The sequence below is a fragment of the Vicia villosa genome, linkage group LG1, assembly GCF_029867415.1.
Source record: "Vicia villosa cultivar HV-30 ecotype Madison, WI linkage group LG1, Vvil1.0, whole genome shotgun sequence".
In the NCBI taxonomy this organism is placed as follows: domain Eukaryota; kingdom Viridiplantae; phylum Streptophyta; class Magnoliopsida; order Fabales; family Fabaceae; genus Vicia; species Vicia villosa.
Genome location: NC_081180.1, coordinates 119,995,981 through 120,006,547, shown reverse-complemented (window position 1 = coordinate 120,006,547; position 10,567 = coordinate 119,995,981). Strand labels below are relative to the sequence as shown.

General features: G+C 41.2%; 2 protein-coding genes across 2 annotated transcripts; both read right to left on the bottom strand.

Annotated features, from left to right (window-relative positions):
- Positions 1-1,404: 1,404 nt before the first annotated feature.
- Positions 1,405-4,174, bottom strand: LOC131652815 (uncharacterized). The gene is made up of 7 exons (XM_058922799.1): positions 4,022-4,174; positions 3,774-3,892; positions 2,881-3,329; positions 2,301-2,778; positions 1,811-2,250; positions 1,663-1,741; positions 1,405-1,417 (listed from the first exon to the last, which is right to left on the bottom strand). Exons 1-7 carry the CDS (start codon positions 4,172-4,174, stop codon positions 1,405-1,407), a joined length of 1,731 nt encoding a protein of 576 aa, XP_058778782.1.
- Positions 4,175-4,722: 548 nt separating this feature from the next.
- Positions 4,723-6,285, bottom strand: LOC131652810 (uncharacterized). The gene has a single exon (XM_058922788.1). The coding sequence runs from the start codon at positions 6,283-6,285 to the stop codon at positions 4,723-4,725; it is 1,563 nt and encodes a 520-aa protein (XP_058778771.1).
- Between the last annotated feature and the right edge of the window lie 4,282 nt (positions 6,286-10,567).

Genomic DNA, 10,567 nt, shown 5'->3' with positions numbered 1-10,567 from the left:
TTAAATATTGTTTATATACTATAAGCTAATTTTGTACATATTTTGAATAATTTTCTCTTTAAGTTTTAGTTATTTGTATAATTATTTGTATAAGTATGTATTAATTAGCTTAATCAATTTCAAATCAATTTCAAAAATTCCAAAAAAATTAGTTTTTGTTTTAAAATTAATTGACAAATATTTTTTACATATTTTAAACTTAATTTCTAGGTTTAAATCTATTTTCATCTTTTTTCTTCATTTTAATTTAATTAATCATGCATTAATTATAATTAAAATCAATCATAAAAAATCCAAAAAACATGCCTTTTATTTTTCTTGCAATTTAAATTCCTAGATAAATGTATAGGATGTCAAATTCATGTAAATAGGCTAGTTTAAGTTTCCTGCACAATCGATGTAATAGCGTAGATTTACTTTCCGCACTTTACATTTCCGCATTTTAATTTCCAGCAAATATAAACTGCGTGTATGTCAAAGATAAAATTGAACCGTTAGATCACTAACTTCAAAGATAAAATATCTGAATACAATCACAATCACGCTTGCACCTCTTAAGGTAATCCCTTCACATTCTTTTCAAAATCAAAGTCAAAATTCTACTATTTTGAGTACAAAATCGAACCTTGCGTTTATATCCGGTGAAAGGATATATTTTTAAAGGAAATAGGATAAAGACCTTACAACTCAGGGTAGACCTCCTAGTTTGCTTGCTCAAATCAAAACAAACAAATTCTCATACACTGTTGTTTTTCAAAATAAAACTTTCAAAAAAAGACAATACTTTGTATACCTCCAAACACAGATCATTACAAAGTTAACGTTCTTTTCAAAACATCTTTCGAAAGATAAACAAACATTTTTTATACATCCACACACGGATCATTACAAAATTCAAAATTACAAAAGTATTTGAAACCACATATGAGCAATTTCAGAGCAATTGAAAAGTGATCGAAAAACAAGTGAGCTAAGCAAACTTAAGAGCCCATGGATAACCATGGATACAAAGGGTGCTAACACCTTCCCTTTGTATAACCTACCCCCTTACCCAGAATTTCTTAAAGGTCTTTTTTCTGTTTCTTTTATAAACCTTTCCTTAATTGGATAAAATAAAAGGTCGGTGGCGACTCTGTGAATTTTCAAAAATGCGAAAGCATTAAGCGATAAAAAAGAGTCAGTTCACGTATCTCTACAGATCAGAGGTATGGCCCGGGATTAAAAAACGGAGGTCCACAGGGACGCACGTCAATTACTTGCCCCCAGCCTTCCACCTTTCCAGTCTCAACAACAACCTGAGCGTCTTTCAGAGAAGACATAACCGTTTCTGGCTTTGTTATCTCATAAGGAGGAGTTCTCACAGCATTCACAGCTTCAAACGCTTGGAACAACGTCTCGTGTATTTCACCTTCGATCTCTACATATCGGAAAGAGGACAAGTGACTCATGATATAATCTTCCTCACCACAAACCGTCACCACTTTACCGTCAACTGGATACTTCAACTTCTGATGAAGACTGGATGTCACAGCACCAGCTTTGTGAATCCACGGTCGTCCTAACAAACAACAGTAAGCGGGCTGAATATCCATCACATAAAAGGTTGTAGTAAAGATCTGAGGACCCACTTGGATTGGCAGATCTACCTCTCCGAACACAGACCTCCTTGAACCGTCAAAGGCGCGCACCACCAATTCACTAGGCCTTAACTCCACACCCGCATAGTCAATTCGCATGAGAGCTGATTTGGGAAGTACATTCAAAGAAGACCCAGTATCAACCAAAACACGGGACAAAGTCGTCCCCTTACACTCAATCGAGATATGCAAAGCCATGTTATGGTTTCTCCCTTCCAGAGGAAGATCATGATCCGTAAATCCCAAACCATTCCCAGCGGAAATATTATTGGCTACCACCTCTAACTGATTCACAGATATTTCATGCGGGACGTAAGCGCCATTCAGGATTCTCAAGAGAGCATCCCTATGACCTTCTAAACACATCAACAGTTGCAAGATGGAAATCTTTGACTGGGTCTGACCCAACTGCTCAACAACCTTGTAATCAGACTTCTTGATGATTCTTAACAATTCTTCCACATCCTTGGAAGACACAGCACTATCAGGTGCCCCACTCTGAATCGGAGAATTCTGGACATCGGTCACTACTTGTTTTCCTTTGGCCTTAGCCAAAGCATCTGCATTATTTTGAACAAGCTGAGGAGAGAACACCCTACCACTGCGAGTGATCCTACCAGTACCGGTGAAATTATCATTGTTTGCCACTGAGGCCTCACAAACTTCTCTTTAGATGGCTCGCCTTCTTCCTTCGTGCCATAGTAATATACATCTGAACCATAATGCCAAGGGATGGCCTTCTCACTCTCATATGAAATAGGCCCTGGCACAGTAATCATCAACGCTGCTGGTTGTTCCTCATACGGGATGCTGACAGGTATCTGAATAGGCACTTGGATACACACTGGAACAACTGGATCATAAGGAATTGAGATCACAGACACTTCACCATCCTTACTCTTCGCACCTCTCAACCTTCGATAGAACTGAAGAGGACCCTCATCAATCAGCTTTTGTACCATACCTTTCAAATCAGCACAACCTTCAGGTTGACTTTTGCAATTCTCACAATCAATTTCACAGCCCGGGAAGATACCGCTATTAATCAGATGTTGCTTCACAGATACAAGAGGAAAAGTCAAACAGCTCACATCAGATACAACATTTATCTCTTCACTCTCAATGGCATTCACACCCGAACCTCCGTGAGCAGGCATCGGATTATTGACAATATTGGGTGTAGGAGTGAATTGAATAATCTTTTGATCCAACAAGTCCTGGACTTTGTTCCTCAACACAATACACCTCTCGGTATCATGCCCAGCAGCACCTGAATGGAAAGCACATCGTGCATTTGCATTGTAATTCGGAGATTGTGTGTCCGGCGCATTCGGAGCATCTCTCAAAGTAATCTTCTCAATCTTGAGCAAATGTTGCAACACTTGAGCATAAGTCATAGGAATCGGATCAATCTTTCTGTGAGGCCTAGTCTTGGGAGGATAGCGATCATTACTGGAACGTTGTCCTTGTGGTACTGGGATCATGACAGCATTAACCTGTGAATTGCTTCTCCCTGAACCCCTCCTTCCATATATGGCATCCGCATTTCCTTCTTTCCTTCTGGCATAACCTTCAGTTTGCTTCTTACCACCAGCAGAATTAGAAGAAGCTCCCAACTGAATTTTCGCCATCTTTAGACCCATCTCAACACGTTCGCCATATCTCACCATTTCGGAAAAATTAGCTGAAGCACTGCAAGCCAAATAATAGTGTCCAGACAAAGTACCGGTGAACATGTCAATCATCTCACGTTAAGTCATCGGTGGCTGAACTCTTGCAGCTAACTCACGCCATTTCTGAGCGTACTCTTTGAAAGATTCTTTAGACCCCTGAACCAAACTCTGCAACTGGATCCTGTTGGGTGCCATATCAACATTGTACTGATAGTGCTTAATAAAAGCCTCCACAAGATCTCTCCAAGAATGGATATGGGTGCGTTCAAGTTGAACATACCACTCCAAGGAAGCTCCAGCCAAGCTATCCTGGAAGAAATGCATTAGAAAACCCTCATCCTCAGAATAAACTGACATCTTGCGATAGTATGCTTTGACATGAGTCATGGGACAAGTCGCTCCATTGTATTTGTCAAAAGATGGAACTTTGAATTTTGGTGGGATCCTCACACCGGGAACCAACCCCAAGTCATTGATATCCATGCCTAACACCCCTTTGCCTTCAACAGCTCTGAGACGTTCTTCAATCAGACGATACCTTTCAACTTCCTCATGTGCACCATCAGCACTATGCCTCGATACCTGATCAAAGTTCTCAACATTGAAATCCAAATTACTACGATTCTGATGATCTCTCCTTCCCAACAGACGAGACGGAGGTGGAGGTGGAAACCCGTGATGCTGATTGAAAGGATTATAGTGCCCTCCCACGTGATCAAACTCATTCGGATCATGATGATCGTCAATCCTGCCAGACACATCGTCAAACAGCCCTCGATGTCCTCCATTCTCATTCCTTCTGGAGTTCTCGACGAGAACTCGCAAGTCATCCTGCCCCTTGGTCTCATTAGTCAATGCTTCCATAAACTGCGCCATCTGCGCATTCATCTGCTCTGTCAGTTGAGCTCTCATCTCAGCCATTTGTTCCTGAATCTGTTCCATCTGCCTTCTCTGATTGCTCCTAGTCGGATACGGGTGATTAGCCGTCTTAAAACTCCTTCTGATAACAAAACAGTGAGACATAAGATATAAGACCTGCAAAACCTGCAAATACATGACATGTATCATATATGAATGATATGCATGAAATGTTTGTCAATTTTCAGGTATCCAAGAGTTCATCCCACTTTCAGATAGGACGTAGAAACCCTGATACCGAATATATTTGAATAACAATCTGCACACGAGAATAATTCAGCAAACTGAGCATATTTCATTCAAACATAACTGAGAATTTGAGTTCATACAAATAAAATACATAACCGTGTCACAATGTGCTCATAAGGCATACAAAAGAAATCCAGAACATCAAAACGCGACCCCATCCAACAATCCTGGACATGGGCGACAAATAACAAGCATAAACATCAAATCCACCATCATGGATCAAACAAATCCAAACCATAGTGATACTAGGATCGCCTGGCAACAGAATGAGCTCCTCCATCTCCTCTCCGTTGGGCTCGGAGTCTTCTTAGTTCTTCTTCAAGTCGAGCGGTCTTAGTTTTCTCTTCTGCTAGCTGTTTATCTGAATCCCGCTTCTGCCTCTTGAGACTACTCTCTGATCTCTGTAACTGTAGACACTCTTGCTGCTTGTGGTGCAAATCTTCCTCCAGCAACTCATAGGGACGCCTCCGGGTACTAGCTTGACTTGAACTTGCACCTTCGACTTGCTTGAGCTGGTGCATCAACCTCATCTTTGCATCTCTCTCTTCAAAGAACTTCAAATTGGTCTCTTGCTCTCTTTCATGCAACCTGTAGTTGGTAACCAAAGCATCCTTGTAAAGTTCTGTTGGCACAAATTCGGATAGAATCAAAGGAGGTTGCTTTTGAAGTGGTGCAACCCTATCATATGGCAGCAACAAGTTTCCGACCCGTTTTGTAATCCATTCAATATACGGTGTCAAGGCGAGTGATTCCTTCTTCCCTAAATGGGCTCCATTATGCTTACGGATCTTCTTCCAAGCCACAATTATCCCCTTCAACTTTTCTGGATCCGACCCCTTCTCAAAATAGACTGTCTCCGCTATCAAGTGATCCGTCGGCTTGTCTTTCAACGTATACCCCAACTGACGCAAGGATACCACAGGATTGTAATTGATGCGACCTCTAGTACCAACCAAAGGAACATTATCGAACTTACCACACCCAACAATCACTTCAGAAACGTTAATTCGATACTTTTGCCACTGAATATCATAAGAAGTAAGTGACATAATCCTGTGTGTCCACTTGAGCGTATCCCTTGTCTTCACAAAAGGTCCTTTGCTGGGCAACAAAGAGAGGAACCAGATGAACAACAACTGAAGGCAACAAGTGATGGCACCACCACGTTTCTCATATCGGGAATGAACGGCATAATAAGTATCGGCCAACAATGTAGGAATAGGATTCTTTCCCATGAAGATGTGTACTGCGGCTGAATCTACAAAATTGGGAACATTTGGGAACATCACAATCCCGTAAATAGCCACAGCAAGCAACGCATTGTACGCGTTCCAATTCTTTTTCTCAAATTCCTCTTTAGCTTTTCTCACCAAGAACTTCAAAGAGAACCCCGAGACACCTCCATTCGACTTCCAATTATCAGATACTTCTTTTATGCTCAAATAAAGAGCAGCAGCGATCAACTTGAAATTCACTTCTTTTGGAACGTCGATGAATGGCACTTCGTCTTTTACCTTGAGATTAAGAATGATAGAGTACTCTTCCAATGTCGGAGCCAATTGGTAATCCTGGAACGTAAAACACCTCATTTCAGAATCATAGAATTGCATCAAGGTTTGCAAAGCAGGAGTATCAACCACGGTTTCCAACAAAGTCAAGATATTCCCATAATCATCCGTGAAACTCTTCAGGCAGAAAGCGGTCATTAACGAACTCAAGCCCTCTAATGCGGTCAACGGCTCTCGGAAGAAGCTGTAGGTGTGCGTATGTCTCTTTGCTTCCTTGACAGTATCAATGGGAGTGTCCATCTTCAACTTGAATGAACTCCTGAATGTCCCTGAAAATATGACATGCAAATGCTTGTTATACATATATTTTTTTTTGCGTTTCTTTTGGAAATAAATATGCTATGATGCAAAGTGGTGGGGCTTGTTGCCGCCCACCAGGCATTCTGGACTGCCGGTAGCACACATAGTATAAAGCCAAAGGTTCGGCCCCCAAATGGTATACCACACGGAACACGGAATATCAATCCACGGAACCAAAGCCCATAGTCAATAACACACTGGAATGGAACATAGATTACCACTCGAACAAGAACCATAGTACCCCATGAATAGGAACCAATAGTACACTCGAACAAGAACAGCGGTAACCCACGAACAAGAACAGCGGTAACCCACGAACAAGAACAGCGGTCACCAACAATGTACCTGTTAATATGATCATTGATTCCCGCCCCACTCACGGGTAAAATCTAGGCCAAGGTAAGGTCATGAAACGCAGTATACGGTCCGCCCGAAGGTAAGCATCATCACAGCGCGGATGCGGGTGACGATAATACCTCCGTTTGAAACCACTACTCTGCTCGTGGTCACATAATCCATCCCGAGACGTACACCTCGAGACAAACCATGCTCCCACTCTATCCTAGGGTTCCTATGGTTCACACATAGCCTGGGTATTAGGCCTTTTACCTCTTGAAACACCCACCCAACAGACAGAGATCCAGACAGTCCAGAATATGATGCAGAAAAGTAAAAGCGCACATAGAATGCAATGCAAACAGGTAAATATGCAAAGCAGTAAAAACACCCAAAGATAAACACACAAGCGCTAGGATCGACTTGCTGAGTCCGGACCAGCAACAGGTCGAGACGTCCCCAGCAGAGTCGCCAGCTGTCGCTACCGCGAAAATTAACAGAGTCGCCACTAACATATTTATCCTGAAAAGGAAGGGAATGCCAACAAACCACAAACAAAACAACGGTCTCACGACCAGAGATAAAGGGTAAGGGAGTCGGTTACGCGAGGGGAAGGTATTAGCACCCCTCACGCCCATCGTACTCGATGGTATCCACGCCTGTGTCTAAAACTATGGGTGTGTAAACAAACTACGCTAATCTGGACTAAAATGAATGCAGAATGTAGGGAAAAGAAAGAGTTATGCTCGCACGGGCCCTACCCCGCTGCCTACGTATCCTTTTTGAGGAATCAGAGAAACCGTAGCTCGGCTAATTAATTTTTGTTTGTTTTGTGTTTTTTAGGTGAACGAGTTACATTCACACTCCGCTGCTCGACCTTTGGAGACTTATGCTTGGGAATGGAGCGGAAATAACAAGTTCTTAAGAAAAGAAAATCAAAAAGTGTGGTTTGTGTTTTAAAAGATGCATGAGGAAAACCTAAGCTAAAGGGGGAAAGCTTGCTACCTAATGTTATCATACAAAGGGTGCAAATCTAAGCAATCTAAGCTAAGCTAACAACCTACGAGGGATAAGGGAAACAAAAAATAATATCACACAAACGAGCATCCGCTCGTGAAGCAAACAAAACCAGCGGTGCTAACCGAATGGTAGAAAAGCGGTCCCGCCATAGCCAAGGGGAGCAGCTCAACCCAAGTCAACCAAGCATTAGACCTCGTGAAAATGATCGGGCCATAGACAAGAGGGCGGACCCCTCTCAGCAACCAAGCCGTCACGGATCGTAAAGGAAAACGGTGCGTGCGTACACCGAGCATCAACGTCGAGCGACGCGAGCTATAAGAAAGGTGGGGGTCCGGCTACATGAACTCTTTTCCTGACATACTCGATAACAAGATCTTTTGCAAGTTCGGAAGCGAGCAACGCGAAGCGTGCGCATACCAAACGGACTCAATGAAACTAGGCGGGGGTTGATTACGAACCCTTGACCGCATGCCTTTCATGAGGACTTAACGGAGTGCCATATAGGACTTATTACACCGTGACTCCCTGCCGCAAAGCACAAATATAAACACACCAACAAAAACAGAGCCTCTTTCGAGGGCTTGGCCAGATGCATGTCTAAGTCCTACTTCTCATGTTAAAGGACGATGCGAGAAAGCAATAAAGTGCGAGGAATAGTAAAATGAAACGGGATCAATACCAAACGGATGATGATCCGTAAACTAAAGAGAGGCGAAGTGAAGAAACTAGGAATCCCGCGAGCGAGCTAGCAAAGCAAAAGCAAATAGTCAGCACACCGATTAGCCATAAAGCGCACAAACGTCGACTCACATGTCGAGCATGATCACGATACACCTGCAAGAGGAACAAGCAAACCAAACAAGCAGATATAAAGTAAAAGGATCGTGTCTCCAAGTCGAGAACACGATACAAGTGATATAGAATCGTATCCCGCAAGTGAAGCGGAACACTCGAGTGATAGGCGTCGATTGGTAACCATCCAAAAGCCTTGCATACTAGAACACAAGTTAGAGATAACAAACATCGCAATCGGAATTGCGTTATTGCATTACAAGCTAAAAGAAAATGAACAATTAACGCACACATAAAAAGGACAACAAATGTCAAGAGGAAAACACACATGAATAACCTACAATCAATCAATATCAATCATCTCATGAGATAGTACGTTTCACAAGCTTTCCAACGATATAAAGAACATGCAAATCGGAGTTACGAGTAAAGAAATACGAAAGTTTGAAGTTAGAAAATAAAACACAAAAATAACACACAGGAACCGGTTCCCACTGTTGTACCCTAAATTTTGCCCCGACTTTTTATCTGCATCATTTACATTTAGTATTTTTTTATTTAATCTCAAAAATTGAAAAAAAATATATGTAGCATCATATACATTCATTTGCATCATATTCATTAAAAAAAAATCAAAAATATATTACATGTGCATCTTTGCGTATTTTATTTAATTTTTCGATTTAATAGTATTTTCTATCATTTTAAGATTTATAACTTTAATTCTTAGTTCAATTTAAATTTAAGTTGAATTTTCAATTAAAGTTAGTAAACTGTTTTTATCATATTATGTTATTATTTGTTTTCGTTCTTCTTTTTGTTTTTAATAGGTGCATTTCAAATAAAAGAGAGGCCCATTCAAGATCTTAAAGGCCCGTGAGCAAGTGAGCAAGTTTTGATCCAAGTTTTAGTCATGAGAAATTAGAGCCCACTTCAGTACACACTTTCTTGCATTTTTGCAGTGGAATAAAATGCCCAATTCACAAATTTATACACTATGACACTACAGACAAAAAAGGAAAAATATCTTCAATTTTCTCACGATCCCACACGGTTTGCCTCTTGAATCTCAGAAAACCATTCACTGTTTTCCTCACCACAATAACAAACTTTCTGCCAGCTCACCAATTCTCACGCGTTTCTCTTGATTCCCCTGAAAAAGTGGATCGAAAAAGATGCTCATTCCTATGACTCAAATACCATTCTACCCTCACCTCTCACTTCCTATATAAACACTGCTTCAGATCAAAGATAAGGGAGGAAGAAAAAAGCATTGAAACTCTGCCGAAATTGAATCAAAACTTCCTCCAATCCATGTAAACTTCAAATATCACCATCCTCATTCATCCATTGAAACCGTTCCACCTTCATACATCCAAACTCACCTCTAAACCATACCATAAAACCTTCCTTCATTCATACAGAAACCTGCAAAATCTAAACCTCATCACAAATCCGGATCGCAAGACTCATCACCTTTGCTCTGCTTCCATCAACAAATCACCACAAAACTGAACCAGCATTCATCCACCAAAACCGATACATAATCATCAGTTCTTCAACCTTTACCGCTCACTTTCGTCCCAACAACTTTAGAGCCAAACCAAGTCCTCGACACACCATCTTCAACCTGTAAACCACGCTAAAACCTTCATCTACATAAACTTCAATTCAAACACCACCTCACAGAACCAACAATTCCAAGAAACCGACTCGCAACTTAACATCATTGCATCGGATTCCGTTTTACTCAGCACAACAACACAGTTTCAAATCATCACCAACAACTTCAGCATCAGATCGGGATCGCAAAAGTCGAGGAGCTTCAACTCAGATCAGAACCGGATCCGACGCACGTCACCAACACCGAATCATCTTTACTTCGGTAACCTTTGCCTCTTGTTTTTTGCTGCTGCTTGTTCATGTTGTTTTACGATATTCGTAGTACTTGACATATGTGAATTGATTGTTGATTTCGGTTGTGCTGTATGGAGAGTCGAGTTTTCATGAATTAATTGCTTGAGATTTGCGTTTTGTTGACTATTGTTTGAATCGAGAGGCAGAGATATTCGAG

Bases quoted from the DNA above. Each gene is read 5' to 3' on its own strand.
- LOC131652815 (XM_058922799.1), bottom strand. From the start codon at position 4,174: ATGGAAGCATTGACTAATGAGACCAAGGGGCAGGATGACTTGCGAGTT. The intron at 2,251-2,300 runs GTTTGTGAGGCC...CGGTACTGGTAG, and splicing joins GGCGAGCCATCTAAAGAGAA to GATCACTCGCAGTGGTAGGG. The intron at 1,742-1,810 runs GTAAGGGGACGA...TTCCCAAATCAG, and splicing joins TTTGCATATCTCGATTGAGT to CTCTCATGCGAATTGACTAT.
- LOC131652810 (XM_058922788.1), bottom strand. From the start codon at position 6,285: ATGGACACTCCCATTGATACTGTCAAGGAAGCAAAGAGACATACGCAC.